This window comes from Hippopotamus amphibius, chromosome 8 (assembly GCF_030028045.1).
Source record: "Hippopotamus amphibius kiboko isolate mHipAmp2 chromosome 8, mHipAmp2.hap2, whole genome shotgun sequence".
Lineage (NCBI taxonomy): Eukaryota > Metazoa > Chordata > Mammalia > Artiodactyla > Hippopotamidae > Hippopotamus > Hippopotamus amphibius.
The window spans coordinates 12302003-12318162 of record NC_080193.1 but is presented as its reverse complement, the minus strand read 5'-3'; the positions used below and the strand labels follow the sequence as shown (position 1 = coordinate 12318162).

The 16160-nt window shown below is 54.4% G+C and overlaps 2 protein-coding genes across 6 annotated transcripts in view; one reads left to right on the top strand and one right to left on the bottom strand.

The window, feature by feature from the left end:
• The window catches only part of DTX1 (deltex E3 ubiquitin ligase 1), a 34420-nt gene extending 22809 nt beyond the window's left edge, over nt 1–11611 (top strand). Inside the window, exons 3-9 of the mRNA XM_057745598.1 lie at nt 8615–8676; nt 9022–9183; nt 9486–9547; nt 10061–10219; nt 10314–10475; nt 10562–10651; nt 11346–11611. Coding sequence (XP_057601581.1) covers nt 8615–8676; nt 9022–9183; nt 9486–9547; nt 10061–10219; nt 10314–10475; nt 10562–10651; nt 11346–11570 — 922 coding nt within the window. The 3' untranslated portion in view covers nt 11571–11611. The remainder of the gene's footprint in view (nt 1–8614; nt 8677–9021; nt 9184–9485; nt 9548–10060; nt 10220–10313; nt 10476–10561; nt 10652–11345) is intronic.
• A 941-nt stretch (nt 11612–12552) lies between these two features.
• The window catches only part of RASAL1 (RAS protein activator like 1), a 31628-nt gene continuing 28020 nt past the window's right edge, over nt 12553–16160 (bottom strand). For all 5 annotated transcript variants that reach the window (XM_057745593.1, XM_057745596.1, XM_057745594.1 and 2 more), the window contains 3 exons: nt 15674–15794; nt 14621–14697; nt 12553–14374 (listed from right to left, as the gene is read on the bottom strand). In XM_057745593.1, coding sequence (XP_057601576.1) covers nt 14235–14374; nt 14621–14697; nt 15674–15794 — 338 coding nt within the window. In that variant the 3' untranslated portion in view covers nt 12553–14234. The remainder of the gene's footprint in view (nt 14375–14620; nt 14698–15673; nt 15795–16160) is intronic.

Sequence of the window (16160 nt, the reverse complement as noted above, 5' to 3'; positions counted from 1 at the left end):
GGCTCCGTATTGCTTCCTTATTGATTTTCAAGTGCGCTTCCTGCTTTACAGGTATTAACCCTTTATCTGTCATCTTTCTCCAGTTTGCTGTTTCTTTTTACCTTCTTTACAGCCTATGTTTGTTTTTTAATTAGGTAATCCTGTTCAGCAACTACTGTGTGCCAGGCACTGTTCGGGGCCCTGGAGATACAGCCGTGAACAAAACAGACAATCCCTGCCCTCCTGGAGCTCACTTTCTAGTGAGCGACAAACAATAAACAAAATAAATAAATTCTAGAATATGGTAGAGAGTAGTAATGACTACAGAGGAAAAATTTAAAAAGGAAGGGGTGTGGGGGTGGGGGGAGGGGTATAATTGTCAGTGCAGAGGTCAGAAAAGGCCTCACTGAGAATGTAACATTTGAGCAGGGATTGAAGGGAGCTAAGAAGCAAGCCACGCAGAGAACTGGGGTGAGAGCATTGCAGACAAAGGGAACAGCTTGTGCAAAGGCCCTGAGGCAGGAGCAGGCCTCTTATGTACGAGGAGGGCAGTGTGGCTTGAGATGCTACAGGGGATGTGCGGTGGGAGAGGAGGTCAGAGATGAAATGGGGCCAGTCCTGTAGGGCCCTGGAGGCTTTGCTGAGGACTTTGGCTTTAACTCTGCATGGGATCGGAGCCAGCGGGGTTGGGAGCTGGAGACAGACTGGCGTGACTGTTGTCACAGGTTCACTCTGGATATGGAGAAGAGGTGGGGAGGTGGGCTTTGATGTGGTGGGTGTGTTTGGGTGTTTTCCTTCTTCTTTTTATTTCCTGCAGTGATTTTACATTTATGTTTTATAGAATCCACATTTTCTTTCTCCTGCTCTTTACAAGGTATTACATTTAAATACTTCAAAAATAACAAAGTCCCAAAAGGCACAACATGAAAAGTCTCACCCTCACCGTGTCCCCACGGGGCCTCTGGCCTGCTCACCCTCGCCCTTTTCCTGGCCTTGCTGGAGTGCGGTGGCTGTTACCCTGCCTCTCCTCTTGCTGGGCTCCCCCAGCGCCTCACCGCAAGGTCAGACCAAACACCCCCACCCCCCCAACCCCCCCGCCCCCCAGACCTGAAGCACTTCCTGCCCTGCTCCCTGGGAGGCCAAACCACACACTCCTTTCTGTACGTGGCTGCCCCAGGCCGTGGGAACCGCCAGCCCTCCCCTCCCCACCCTTCCCCTGCCTGGGTTCCCCTCCCCACCCCCCGACTGAGCAAGTGGGCTGGGAGACCAGTAGGGTGGGGGAGGAGTTCCCACCATGAGGCAGAGTTCCCAGGCCTCTGGATAAACCTGGGCCCCAAGTGACAACCACCCCTGAAAGTATTGCTCTAGGGAACTTTTGTACCGTTAAATCCCTAGGAGTGGACAGGGTCAGGGTGAGAGGTCCCATTTGACAGAGGGGAAACTGAGGCCGGTAGAAGCTCAGCCACTTGTTCAGGCAGCCCAGGGGGTGCTGGAGCGAGGAAAGGGGAAGCGAGACAGGCCACGGCAGCCGTTGATGGTTTGCAGCTTTTGCTGGACCCTAGGGGCACCCCGTCTCCCTGGAGGTCTCTGTGATGTTCTCAGCCCTTGGGCTCTGCAGAGGGGGTGGGCCTGGGGACCTGGCTGATGCTGCACTGTGGGGGTCAGAGGTTCAGGTACAGGAGGAGAGGGCACTGAATGGGGGCAGGTGACAGGAGCAGGCCCAGGGAACGGATGCAGGGGGGCCCATGGGCTCTTCAACTTCCTTATCCCCGTGACATGGCGCTCTCACTTCTGCCCCGTCCTCACCCGCTTGGACCCAAATGACTGACGCCTGAGCCTCCAGAGGTTCCCCAAGGGGCCATGGGATAAGGGCCAGGTGTCCGGAGGCCAACCAGGGGACCTGAAACCACCATCAGAGAATGTAACAGCTTGGGGCCTTCTGGGAGCATAGAGAGAGGGGAGAGGACAGGGAGGACAGCCTAGGTTGTGGTTTCCTGTGTCCCTGGCGTCCTGAACCCCCTTGTTGCCTGGGACAGAGAGAAGTGGCCAGAGGAGGCAAATGTATCCACCCATGCAGTCCCCGATGCAGCCCTCCCAGGCCTGAGCCAGCTGCAGGGTCCAGGTCAAAGGCTACAGCCCACCTCTTAGGGCACAGAGGGCTCAGAAGGCTGGCTTAACTCCAGATGGCCGCACAGATCAGCCTGGTGGGCTCAGTCCTGGCCTCTGACTCAGAAACTCCAGGACCACTAACCAGCTGGGTGACCTTTGTGAAATCACTTCCCCTCTCTGGGCCTCAGTTGCATCATCTGCAAGGTAAATGACACATAGATTTCAGTTCATGTGCCATCTCTGCTTGAATGGAAATGTCTTCCTGGAGTGCTCTTAGCTTAGTGGAAAGGAGTGCTGGGATGGATTGGTGATGCCTGCCATGGGTGCTAGATAGGCAGTAATGGTACACATGTCATGTTTTGCCATCCCTGCTCCAACCTTGTCTCTGTGGGCACATCTGGTATTAGAACTACTGTTTCTAAGGACACCAGGCCCTCCTCTGAAGAGACCAGAAAGTTACTAGACCAATTTCTTAATTGGGTCGACTCCTCCTTACTGAGAATTCATCTGCACTGAGTTTCATCTTCAGTCCTGGGGTCACAGGACTGGGTATGACACATTTCCAGAAGCTTACAGTCTGGTGGAAGAGATAAGAGTGGAACTCCACAACTAGAAAGCAAGACAGGAAATGTCTGTGTCCTCTGAAAAAGATAAACACAGTCCCCTGGGAATTAAAAAAAAAAGGAGTGGTGTATATTCACTTGAGGTAGATCAGAAAAAGCCTGATGAAGACAGTGACCTTTGAACCTATCTTCAAAGGGAAGATGTGAATTGGGAATAGACAATATGAACAGGTGGGGGGAACAGTGTGGCAAAGGTACCCAAACAGAAAAGGGCAGGGAACAGTGTGAGGAACAGCAACTAGGAAAATCTCCGCACGTTATCTCATCCTGCCTTTGAACATTGCCTCTCAAGCCAGGGCAGGTATAAGGCATCTCTGTTTGTTCTTCTTTGGGAAAGGAAAGAGAGGGGAGCCGAACACCCTATCCCTCTTTCCCAGACTCGTCCTGGGAGATTTTTTGTCTCAGATACAGCCTCCTGCCTTAGTCTCTAAGTCAGGGTGAGAGAACTTGGTTTCATGTGACGTGGCTAAGAGCACAGACTCTGGAGTCTGACATCCGGGGCTCACATTTGGGCCCTACCCACTTACTGGCAAGTTGCTTCAGCTCTCTGTACCTCAGTCTCCTCCTCTATAGAATGGGATATCACAGACTTGTTGGGACGATTAGATGAGGGAGGGAAGGTCTACAACAGAGTCTGGGACATAGTGAGCTCTTGGAATTATTGTCCTTTGGCCCGTCTCTGTGTGGCATGTTTACTAAGATAGTTTCCAGGAAATGTCTGGGTTCCCCCAAAACTTGCCATGGAATTTCTACCTTGAGTTGGAGGGGGAGAATTTCTGGGAATTTCTTAGAGAAAGTTTGCTCTGGCTGTTCCCACGGATGCCCACTTAGCATGCTCACTTATTTATTTATTTATTTAAATTAAATTAATTATTTGTTTGGCTGCATTGGGTTTTAGTTGCAGCACACAGGATCTTTGTTGAGGCCTGCATGATCTTTCATTGTGGCGCACAGGCAGCTCTCTAGTTGTGGTGCGCAGGTGTTCTCTCTCTAGTTGAGGTGCGTGGGCTCAGTAGTTGTAGCACACGGGCTTAGTTGCCCCGTGGCATGTGGGATCTTAGTTCCCTGACCAGGGATCTAACCGGCATGCCCTGCATTGCAGGATGGATTCTTCACCACTGGACCAGCAGGAAAGTCCTGCCTGCTCACTTTAGAATGAACATTGGCAGAGAGTCTCCAAGGGGCCAGAGGCTGCAGAGGGGCTTCTCTGGGGCAGCTGCTTCAAGACTCACTTGTGATGTATGGGGAAAAAAATGCATGGGGAGACTGTGCACGAGCACGTGCGTGTGAGTCATCGGCTTGGAACATCCCCGCAAAATCCAGTATTCCTTCCTTCCTTCCTTCCTTCCTTCCTTCCTTCCTTCATGCAACAAGTGTTTCTTGACAATCTACTCTGTACCATGTACTAGCGGTGATGGTGGGTGGTGAGGAAGGTCTCTCTGCCGAGGCAATGCTGCAGCAGACATAAGGCAGCCTCTCAGCATCTTTGGGAAAAGCCTTCAGGCGGAGGGCACAGGAAGTGCAAAAGCCTCAAAAGGGCTCAGAATTTTAGAGCAACAGCAGAGGTGTGTGGAGTAGAGAGATGGAGGGGGTAGGAGATGAGGTCACAGAGGCAGGGAGGGCCTGGGCATGCCAAAGAGTTTAATATCAGGCTGTGATTAATGCAATGACCAAAAAGATTAAGTAGGGTAAGGGCAAAGGCAGAGGCTTCTCTAGAGTACAGTGGCAGGGAAGGTCTCTGATAGGGTGACATTTGAGCAGAAACCTGTGTTAAGCCAGGGAGCAGAGCATGAGGATAATTTGGAGAAGAGCATTCTGGGAGAGGGATCAGCAAGTGCAAAGGCCCTGGGGTGAGGATGTGCCTGGCATGTTTGCAGAATGGCATGGAGACCCGGGAGGCTGGAGTGGGATGGGTGAGGGGTGAGCCCCGGAGAAGCAGAGTTCCAGGGGTAGGTCCTGGCTGTATCACACAGGGTAAAGAGCTTAGATTTTACTCTGAGCAAGGTAGGAGCCACAGGGGATTGAGGGCGGGGGAGGAACAGGATCTGATGCAGGGGGTGGCAGTGGGACCCATCCCTGCCCCAGAGCAGCCAGGCCTGGCTTCTGGTGAGGGCAGGTTTCAAGGCCTGAAGGATTCCTCTGACCCTTTGCCAGGTGGGGCCCCGAGAGGGCGGAGCAGAGAGTGAAGGCTGGTCCCCCTTCCTGGAGGCCTGCGGGCAGCGGTCTCCTGTCCAGGGCAGAAGGATGTTCTCACTGACTCGGAGGAAACAGTGCATCCCACATCAAAAGGGGGCCTGGGTGGCTCCCACGCTCCAGCGTCGTGGGAACCCTGCTACCCTGGGTTCTCGCAGGGGGCCTGCAGATTGAGAGAGGCTGGGGGCCACCTGGGGACTGTCCCCCAGCCTGCCGATGGGTAAATAAAAAACAGCCCCACTATCACACCCCACTCAAAACCCCCCTCCCAGGAGCGAGACAAATTTTTGTAACCCAGGGCTTTGTGGTTTTTAAAGGGTGTCAGAGATTGAAGGGCTGCTGAGATCTAAAATATTTCCTCTCTGGGGGTACCCCCTGCCTAACTTCCTGGCCAAAGTTTCCTCAAGACCAATGTCATGAGCTGGACCAGACTTTGGGCATCACATAGACTGAGGTAGCCAATTGTCCTTGCTGATTGGTAGAGGCTGCCAGGAGAGCTGTGCTGATGATTCTACTAGGCTCAAGAGAGTGCTGTGATGGATTAGTGATGTCTGCTACAGGTATGGGACAAGAAGCAGTGGTACTCATGCTAAATACTTTTCTTTCAACTATTTTACAAATAGCCCTGGAAAGAAGGAAGGATGTTTTCTCATGAGATAGGAGGGAAGGAAGGAAGGGGATGGGGGAGGCCCAGATATGTGGAGGACCTGAATAGTGTGTCTACACTAGAAGTGTTTTAGGGAGTTCCCTGGCAGTCCAGAGGTTAGGACTCCGTGCTTCCACTGCAGGAGGCATGGGTTCGATCACTGGTTGGGGAACTAAGATCCCACATGCCAAATAATAATAAAATAATACTAATACTACTACTACTAATAATACAGTAGAAGTATTTTGAAGGACAGGGCAGGAAGAAGAGAAGCTGGAGGTGCCCCCACGCTTTCCTGTAAGAAGATGGGGAGGGATGAGATTAGGGTAGTGATACCCCGCAGGAAGGTCCTGGAGGATGATGACAGACCCTGGGAAGGGGCAGATGGATACTCGGCCCCCATCTCTTGGGTCCCAGCGGGCTGCTAGAAGGAGAAATTCAGGACACCTCCACTCTTGCCCCTGCACCGAACTCTGAGCTTTACATGTTTTAACCCACTGAACCTTCATAAATCTCTATCCCCATGACAGATGGGGAAACTGAGACACAGCATCTTTTCCCCTCCCACACGTCAGCTGTCCAGCCTCTGGGGGCCCCATGGTACCTGCCCTCCATTGCACCTCCCTCAGGTGCTGTGCTCAGTGACTCCAGATCACCAAAGTGTTTGGTGACCCTGATGTCTGCTCCAGATGCCACCACCTGCTTCAGAGGGGTCTGGGAGGAGTGCCCTGGCCAACCAGGTATAAGCCCATGTCGTCGGGCAGCCACAGAGTGGAGGGCGGCATGCAGTGCGTGTGTGTGTTACCGTGTGTGTAAAGTGCAAGTCCCCCAGCCGAGTGTCTATGTGTTATTGTGGGGGAGCTTGGGTCATAGTGTGTCTGTGTGTCCCCACGTGTAGGTGGCAGGGTCCCTTTGCAGGATGCTGGGGGCTTGTGAGGACCAAGGTGCATTTCCCCTGAGTTTGGGGAAGGGACGGCTGTGGCCGGGGTGGACCACTCTGCACGAGCGGGCAGCTCCTGTCCAGTTGAGTGTCCTCATGGTGTGTGCATGTGGATATCTCCATGTGTGCTGTGTTCCCTGGAGTGTGTGTGTACATATTGGTGTGGTGTTCTCCATGCAGAGGTGTATATATATGTCTGAACCTGTGTGTATTCATGGGGTGTGTCCCCTGAGGTGCGTCTGTGTGTATCTTTGTATATATATGCGCGTGATGTGTACTCCCCGGTGTGTGTGTGTTTGTGTACTTGCGTGCAAGTGTGTTGTGGCATGTTCCCCAAGGATACGTGTGTCTGTGTCTGTATCTCAGTACAGGGAGGGGACTTCCTGGGTGGTGTGTACACGCCTGTGTGTGCATGTATCTGTCATGTGTTCCCTGGAGCATGTGTGTACACATATGGGGGGCACGTTTGCAGGGGTATGTGGCTGTGTGTGCAGTGTTCTCTGTGTGTGTGTGTGTCTGTGTCCTCGCACATTTGGTGTGTTCCCCAAGTATACGTGTGAATGTATATACAGCCCATGTTGCCCGGGGTGTGTGTGTGTGTGTTTCTGGACCCACTGCATCAGCGCACAAGCCTGCCAAGCAAACCACTTGCTTGAAGACGCTTTCCAGCCAGTTCCCTGGGGCCGACTGTGCCTGCCGGGGCAGGTGTCCAAACAGCACTGGCCTGGCTCAGGCCTGAGCAGGCAGGCAAAGGGGGCTGTGGATCTCCTTCCCCAGCTGTCACCACCCCCATCCATTCCTGGCACATCCCCAGGCCACTCAGGCTGCCCCTGGCTTTCATTACACTCCTTCTCTTCATCAAAACTTACTCATCCGGGGTTCCATGCCCATCAACAGCAAGACACCAGTTCACCCGTGAAACTAAGCCCTGTAGGCTGGACTCAGGCAGACACACTGTACGGATCACAGCAGGCTTTCTCCTCCAGCCCTCGCAGCAACCTTATAGGTGAGGTATTATTATCATCCCCATTTTACAGATGCGGAAATCGAGGATCGCAGAAGTTAAGTGACTCTCCCAAGCTTATCACTGCAATACTTTCGTGGTTTCCTCTCCAAGATGGAGAGAAGTTACACCCTGACTTAGTGGGTTGAGGTTCGAGAGAGGTGAAATCAGCCAGGTTGACACAGTGATGCTGATGATGGTGGTGATGATGGTTAAAGCTATTAGGGTCTTTATTGGGTACCAGGAATAAAGCCCTTGACATATAGAATTTCACTGACTCTTCACAGCAAACTTAAGGAGGGTGCCCTATTATCCCCATTTTACTGATGGGGAAACAGGTTTCTGAGAGGTGTGATGATGTGCTACATGTCACCCAGCTGCTTAATGGTTGAGCTGAAATACGAAAGCAGCTCTGGATGATTCCAAAAGCCAGACCTCTTTGGAGGGAAGAGCAAAGAGGGGAAGCAGGCTACATTTTCCTGGGGCCTCTCATTTGAAGAGGGGACAATGCCTTAATCGCAGGAACTGACATCAGTAAATATTCCAGAGGGGGAAATGTTCATCCTCACGTGTCTTTGGAAAACCTGTATTTACCATTGCTAACCTTATTTCCTAATGTGGGACTTATCAGAGCCTTTAATATGGTCATATGTGTTGCGAATTTCCAAGTGGGAGACAGTGAAGTCTCTCCTAACTGATTCCTAAATCCTTCTTTCCCAGAACCTTTTATGGGGATCAGTGCTCCACATAGCAAAGTTTGAGAGACGCCAGAATGGCTAAATCACGAATAGTTGGGTTTCAGGCACAGTGGCCAATGAAAGGGAGCAGGTAGGAGCCAAGTGCTCTCACCAGGGAGGAGGCCAGCTGTGCAGTGGGTGGGGGAGGGTCAGTACTAAGTGTAGGGGTTCATTCCGTTACCACCTGGGCGGAGGTCCTGGTCACACCCCACCCCGTAATGGAAGGATGTCAGAGTAGGAATGGAGTTCCCTGGTGGTTGTTCTAGATGACTGGGACAGGCACAAAGGGGTCAGAGTACGCCCACGAGCCAGAGCCAGAAGGCAAGCAGGGTCCCCTGATCTTCTGGTGTAGGGGGGCTGCAGCCTCTTCTCTTCTCCCCTCAGGGTCCCTGCGCTCCCGGTGAAGAACTTGAATGGTACGGGGCCAGTCCACCCGGCCCTGGCAGGTGAGGTCCAGTCCAGGACGGGAGAGAAGAGCGGGCAGTCCCACCTGTCGGCCCTTTGACTCCGCCCCTTGGTGGGCGGGGTCCAGAGGACACACCCTCTACCGTTGAGCCATACCCCTGGGGTGGGCGGGCCTCGCAGAAGGCATTCCGCTTGCCTTCAACCTTGGGTGGGGTTGAGTGGGCAGGACCCATGAAGCATCCCACCCACCCATCTGAGGATTCCTGGGCATGCCAGGTGCGCGCGGTCTGGGGAGAGACCTCATGGGTCCACCCGATGAGGGGAGCGCAGGGTGGGCGGGCCTGGATGAGCACCCCGCCCCCTGACTGTCTCCGCCACGTCCCCAGGGATGACCGGGATCCTGCTCTGCGCCGCGGGGCTGCCCGTGTGCCTGACGCGGGCCCCCAAGCCCATCCTGCACCCGCCTCCCGTGAGCAAGAGCGACGTCAAGCCCGTGCCAGGCGTGCCTGGGGTGTGCCGCAAGACCAAGAAGAAGCACCTCAAGAAGAGTATGCCTCCCACGCCCCATGCTGACCCCTGAACGTGACCCCATTAACCCCTGACCTCAGCCCCTCTGGCCCTTCAACCCCAATTTGATCTTAGGACTTGTGACCCCATCTCAGTTCTGGTTCCCTGACCCCAGCCGCCACCAGCTCCTATGACAACAAACCTCGAGCAACCCTTGACATGTGACTCCTGCCAGCCTTACAGCTTCTGACCCCACTGCGCTGACCCCTGACCCCGTCCTGAGCCAAGCCCTCAGGACTAGACTCTGAGTACCCTCAAGCCCACCCCCACTCTGTCCTTGCAGGTAAGAACCCTGAGGATGTGGTTCGAAGGTACATGCAGAAGGTGAAGAACCCACCTGATGAGGTGAGCTCCTAGGGGAGGGTACCCGGGCGGAGGGCAGGCAGCTTCACCACCAGAGATGGAGAGCCCAGCCCTCACCTCCTCTCCTGGTTCTTTGTGCTACAGTCTCTTCTCCCAGTTTGTGGGTTTGCCTTCTCACTTTCTTTACAGCGTCTTTTGATAAACAGAAATGCTACGTTGAACAGAATCACATTTATCAATCTTTTGATGATCAACAGTGTTTGCAGCTTATTTTTACCCATATTTTCCACCAAATGTGTTTAAGTTTTGCTTTCAATAGTTAAGCCTTTAATCCGTCTGGAGGGGGTGTGAGGGAACCATCTGTTTCTCTGCTATGCATCTGAATTCAGCACCTAGGGTGTCCTCTTCCTTTGATAGATGGGGGCCAGAGAGAGGGTGGTCTGCTGCCCTTGGGGGGTTGGGAGTCTGGCCCCCACCGAGGGGCAGTGCTGCTGACACAGGCATGTCCCGCCCTCCCCAGTCCTCAGTCTCCCCTCTGTGTCCCCCCGACCCCAGGACTGCACCATCTGCATGGAGCGACTGGTCACAGCCTCCGGCTATGAGGGCGTGCTTCGGCACAAGGGCGTGCGACCTGAGCTCGTGGGCCGCCTGGGCCGCTGTGGCCACATGTACCACCTGCTGTGCCTCGTGGCCATGTACTCCAATGGCAACAAGGTGGGCTGGGTGGGGCAGTGGGTAGGGAGTAGGCAGGCGGGCCAGGTGGGGCCAGGACACCTGGGGACCTCATGGCCACCCCTTCCCACCCCAGGATGGCAGCCTGCAGTGCCCCACCTGCAAGGCCATCTACGGGGAGAAGACGGGTACTCAGCCACCCGGGAAGATGGAGTTTCACCTCATCCCCCACTCGCTGCCCGGCTTCGCTGACACCCAGACCATCCGCATCGTCTACGACATCCCCACAGGCATCCAGGTGAGCCCCCAGACCCCTGCTTTTGAACCCTCCAGAGGCCCCCCCACCGCTGTCTGTGGTTCAAGCCCCTGCACCCCTTCTCACAGGGCCCTGAGCACCCGAACCCAGGCAAGAAGTTCACTGCAAGAGGCTTCCCGCGCCACTGCTATCTGCCCAACAATGAGAAGGGCCGGAAGGTGGGTACTGTAGGGCACAGGGGTGTGGGAGCAGGCTGGGGCCCCAGCCACTGTCATCGGGCCTGTGGTCCCCATTCTCCCCAGTTCCTGCACCAGCACTTACCATAACAACCTAGTGTGTGGTTTGTGTCTAGCCCTGCCAGTCGCCTCACACACCTCATCTCATTTACCAGCCCGCTGAGGTCAAGGTCTTGACCCCGTTTTAGAGATAAATAAACAGAGCCTCAGAGAGGACAAGTGCATTGCCCAAAGTCACACAGCTAGTACATGGACGAGCCTGGATTTGAACCCAAGTAGTGTAGGCTCTTCACCACCAGGCTAGAGATTGTCTGCGTTTACTTTTTGTTTTTCAAGAGAAGCCAGAGATTCTGATTTTCACGTGGAATCCCGAGGTTTTTGAATATTGCCAACGAAGTCACAAAGTGGCTATTTGATACAGCATGAGGTCCAGAACAAACGCAGCTGAGGGCCGTCAGTTTGAGACCCTTCACCCCAAAGAAACAGGCTGAGAACATGGAAAGTGCTTTTACTGGGGGAGCTCAGAGTGGGAGTCAGTCTAGGGAAGGAAGTGGCCAAGCCAGGCAGTCACAGGCAATCTTGCAGGGGAACCACAGTGCGGTCAGGGAAGGACTCAAGTCGTGGGCGGGGCTGCCTGTAACCCTTCCCCGCCCCGCCCCCTTGCCCCGCCCTCCAGGTGCTGAGGCTGCTCATCACCGCCTGGGAGCGGAGACTCATCTTCACCATCGGCACGTCCAACACCACGGGCGAGTCGGACACGGTGGTTTGGAACGAGATCCACCACAAGACCGAGTTTGGATCCAACCTCACGGGCCACGGCTACCCGGACGCTAGCTACCTAGACAACGTCCTGGCGGAGCTCACAGCCCAGGGTGTGTCCGAGGCTGTGGCCAAGGCCTGAGGCCCGAGGCTGCCCACCTTCCCTCCTGCTTTGCCCCTGGTCCGGCACATGCCTCTCTCCGCCAGGTGTGTCTTGGCGGCCCAGGTCCAGGGCTGGGGAGGAGCCTGCAGGAGGAGCCAGAAGCGTTCCAGGGATTTGGCTGGTAGTAGTTGGGATGATGGGAGGATGGCAGGCCAGAGGGCTTCGACCCTAGCTCCCTGAGAGGGTCGCAAGGGTGTACCGGAAACCACAGCAACCTCCCTACCAAAAAGACAGAGCCCCACCCCCTCACACAAACACACGTGTCCTGTTGAACACATGCACGCACACCCACGTGCCTCTACTTACCCCCAGACTGGGGGGAAGGGACAGAAAGACCCCTGTGATACTCCACGTGGATTCCCATCTGTCTCTCCCGCATCTGTACAGGCTTGTCTGCAAGCAGGGGGCCTCAGGTCAAGCACTTGGGGGCCTGGTGGGGCTCCAGGAGAAAAGGGGGCACTTGGGAAACTCAGCATCCCCCCATCTCTGCCACCCACTGTGGGCCCACAGGGTGGGAGCCCCCAGATTATTCACCAGTTTAGCGAAGGGGAAGACCGGGGAGATGACTAGGAGCATCTTATTTTGTGCTTGTGTCTCTTCATTCTTCTGGGACCCTGACCTCCTTCTTCTCCCCTCCCATCCTCAGGCCTTATGTCTGTCCCTGATAAAGGCACTGTTTTCCTTTCCTCCCCACCCCAACCTCTCCACCAAATCACTCCCAATGTCAAGATCCAAAGGCTGAAGCTTCTGGCTTCAGGAGTGAGACGAGGAGGGCTGGCTTAGGCCAGCAGGTTTAAAAAACAGACCGGACAGCAAAGAGTCCATTTCCCTTTCCTTGGGAGTGGGCAGTGGGGTGGCTGATCGTCTGGCCAACCAGGGGCCTGTTGCCCAGGCAACTCACCAGCTCCGCCTCTGTTGATTGGCTGCCACGATGGAAGTCAGCCAAGATTTAAAGGGACGCCAGCGACTGCTCTTTTGAAAATCTACCAGTCCCACTGTGGGTGGAGAAATAAATGGTCTTTCTCCTCCTCAGCTGGATCTTTTCCTGTCAAGAAGGGGCGTGGGTGGCTCTGTTTCTGGGGGCTTTCGGTCCATTCCATGGGGGAGCTTGCAACAAAATGATGACCCAGGACCACTGCCCCTGTCAGCCTTGGGCAGCTGGAGATGAGGGGGTCCCCATACTTTTCTTGTCCTGGAGCAGGCAGGGGGTGTGATGGTGGCAGAGGCAGACCGTCCCAATCCTAGCCCCCAAGAGGGCACAGGTGAAAGTTCCTGTTCTCAAGCATGGGCACGGCAATGCACACAGCTTCTCCCTGGTACAATTACTGGGCATGAGGAACTCGGGCTGGGAGCCTCCAGGAAAATATGGAGGAGCTGGGAGATGCCATGATCGGCTTGTTGGAACCTCAGAGCCCCAGCCTCTGCCCTCAGGGAGGAGGACCAGGTTCTGTCTAGGGAGAGACAGGGATATATCCCAGGATCTGCAGCAAGTCTCCTATCAGCCTCTGCAACATCCCAGGATGCTGGGAGGCTGTGGAGGATGCTGCGGCTCCAGGAGACCCCTGCCGGTCACCCTCGGGATAGCACTGCATCTTTCCTGGTTCATGTTGCCTTCCAGCCAGACAGGCTTAGGGTTCTGTCTGTCCTATCCTCTAGTCACACAAAACCAGAAATGAGTCTTTGGAGGCCCTTCCAATGCTTCCAGTTGGGTGTTTACGTCCTGTGATTTATTCTCAAACAAAATCTCACCTCAATATATAAAATTGCCCAGTCCTGTGATCCTCAAATCTCATATGCATCCACATCACCTGTGGAATCTGTTTAAAACGCTGATGCCTGCCCTCGTACTCCCTCAGATTCTGACTCAGTAGATCTGGGTGGGTCCCAGGAATCTACATTTCTATCAGACAACCTGAGGGTGGACTTTGGACCACAGTCTGAGAAATCCCTCCCTGTCTCCCAAGCTATCGCCATGGAACCCATTTTGAAAACCACACATCTAAACTCACTCCCTCCTCATTTTATACAGGGTAAACTGAGGCTCGAAGAGAGGGAAAGAGCCTGGTCCAAGGTCTCCCAAGTCTGAGTCAGGCCACTGGGCTCTCAGCCTCAGTTATTCCTGAGGGCACCTGATTCTGGAAGCTCGTGGTTAGGATTCTCAGCCAAGGACAGGAATCAGGAGGATCAATGAGGTTATAGGGATTGGCAGACATGAAAACAGGAAGGGATGAGCCCATTTAGTGCCTGTCTAGGGTAACAAGTCCACATGGACATCAGGGATTCAGGTACAGCTGTATCCAGCAGCTCAGGGCCAAGCTGGCCTTGTCAGTGTGGATAGAGGTCAGTCCAGTGAAGCAGAGGCCTCAGGCTAAGCCAAGTGAGTCAGGTTCCTTACTCCATCCACCCCAGTCTGGCTCAACTCAGAGGGTGAGATTCATTCAGTGTGCAGCTGGTCCCCTGCCAAAGGGCTTCCATGCCTGGATTCTGGGCTTAGGACACATGGGACTAGGATATCTCTAGGGGCCTGCAAGCCACAGCATCAGTGAGGTACAGGATAGACACTAGGAGATTCCTGGGTCAGGGGACGCTGAGAAGGGCCCACTTGCTCCTTCCTCCTCCTTCCAGGCTGGCTCTGGCATCTCCTCAGGGCCTCAGGGGGCCCGGGGCCACCTTCCCCTGCTCCTGCTGCTGGAATTCCTCGTGGGCTTGATCCAGGTCTGCGAGCACCTCCAGCAGGCGGGCAGCTGTCTCTCTCTGCCGAGCCAGGGCATCAGGACAGGCCCCTGGGAGAGGGGAAAGGAGGCCAGAGGGGCTCAGCCAGGCCAGGGCAGGCTGCTGTAATTGAGATCCAGTGGCTTGCAAAGGCTCTAGATGTGTCTGGTGCCCTGAGATCCCAAAATGTACAATAGCCCTGTGGGCTGCTGGTGTTCTGGAAACAGGAGAGTAGGAGGGGAGGGTGAGGTGGGGTGCTTGGCAAGTTGTGTGAGGTACCAGGGAGGGCAGAGAAAAGGGACTTCCTATCCCCTTACCTTCTGTGGCACTGGAGCCCTTCTCTGTGTCTGCCTCCGGAGTTGTATCCATGTTGGAATCCTCCAGGAATTTCACCCTGAAAGTTAACAGGAAGAAAACCAGGCTGGTCTCTGAGTCCTAATCCTGCTTTTGAATCCAGAGATTTTGCTGGTTGGAGGAGACATTACAGGTTCCCACCAAATCATCACCATCATCATCACAGCAAACATTCATCGAGTGCCAGATGCTATTCTAAGCCCTTTACGTGTATAAACTCATTTAATTAGCATAAAACACAGGTAGGTACTCACTACTAGCTCCATTATACAGATGATCACTGAGACACAGAGAGGTAAAGTAACTTGCCTAAGGTCACATGGCATAATAATTATTACACATTATTGAAAGCTAACTATGTAGCCAGGCACCTACAAAGGGCTTTACCTGTATTAGTTCATTTGGTCCTCAGGACAACCCCATGAGGCAGATACTACTGGTACCCTTATTTTCTAGATGAGGAAACTGAGGTACAGAGAAGGTAAGCGACTCGCCCAAGATCACACAGCCAGTGAGTAGCCAGTCCAGGATTTGAACCCAGGCAGGCCAGCTTTAGAAGCCACACTACAAGTTGGAACAAATCTCTGTCACTGAATTACAGTGATCCTGAACCCAGCCAGGAAAGGGCAGGGACACACTCAAGGTCTGTGCCCTCTGTCTCTGGAGTCCTGGGTATCAAAAGATCCCAAGGTCCATGGGACTTCCCTGGCGGTCCAGTGGTTAAGACTCCACACTTCCAGTGCAGGGAGCACAGGTTCAATCCCTGGTCCGGGAAGTAAGGCACCACATGCCGTGCCACGTGACCAAAAAGTAAAAATTAAAAAAGAAAAACACCCCGAGATCCAGGTCTGCATTAGGGTCCACCTGAGGATGCTTCCCAGTCCTCCCCTGGAGCCTGGGACCCCTGGAAGCTCCTCACATGCTCATGGAAAGAAGGAACACGTGGACATGGGGAGCACACAGGGGGCGGCTGCCCCAGCTGGTCATAGTGAAGTGGGTTGGGGGGTGGGACCCACCTGAGCTGGTCCCGCCCTAGAAGCAGCTGCCGATACACCATCTGGGTCTCAGCGTCGGGATCCAGTGGGTCACTCCAGTCCCCCAGAGTGACGGCAGAGTGTGTGCGGCTGCAACCAGCAGCTGAGGGGGACACGGCCTCATCAGTAACTTCCCACTCCCCTTCCAGAAGCCCCCATGGCCAAGCCCTGCTCCTTATGCCTCTAAAATCACTCTTCAAACCTAGTACTTCCCTCAAGCGCCACTGCCTCCACCTTCACCCAACAGAGACACAGCCTCACTTCTCTCCCCCCCACCCCCGACATTCCAGGCTCCAGCCACACACACCTTTTTCCATCCTTCAGCTCGCATTTTGCTCTGCCTGAAACACTCTTCCTTCCTCCATTCCTTTCTCCAAGTTCTCTACTTAACTGTTACTCTTCTCAGGTCCCATTTAAGCAGCACCTCCTCCAGGAAGCCCTCCTTGCTGTCCCACCCAGGGCTGGGTCA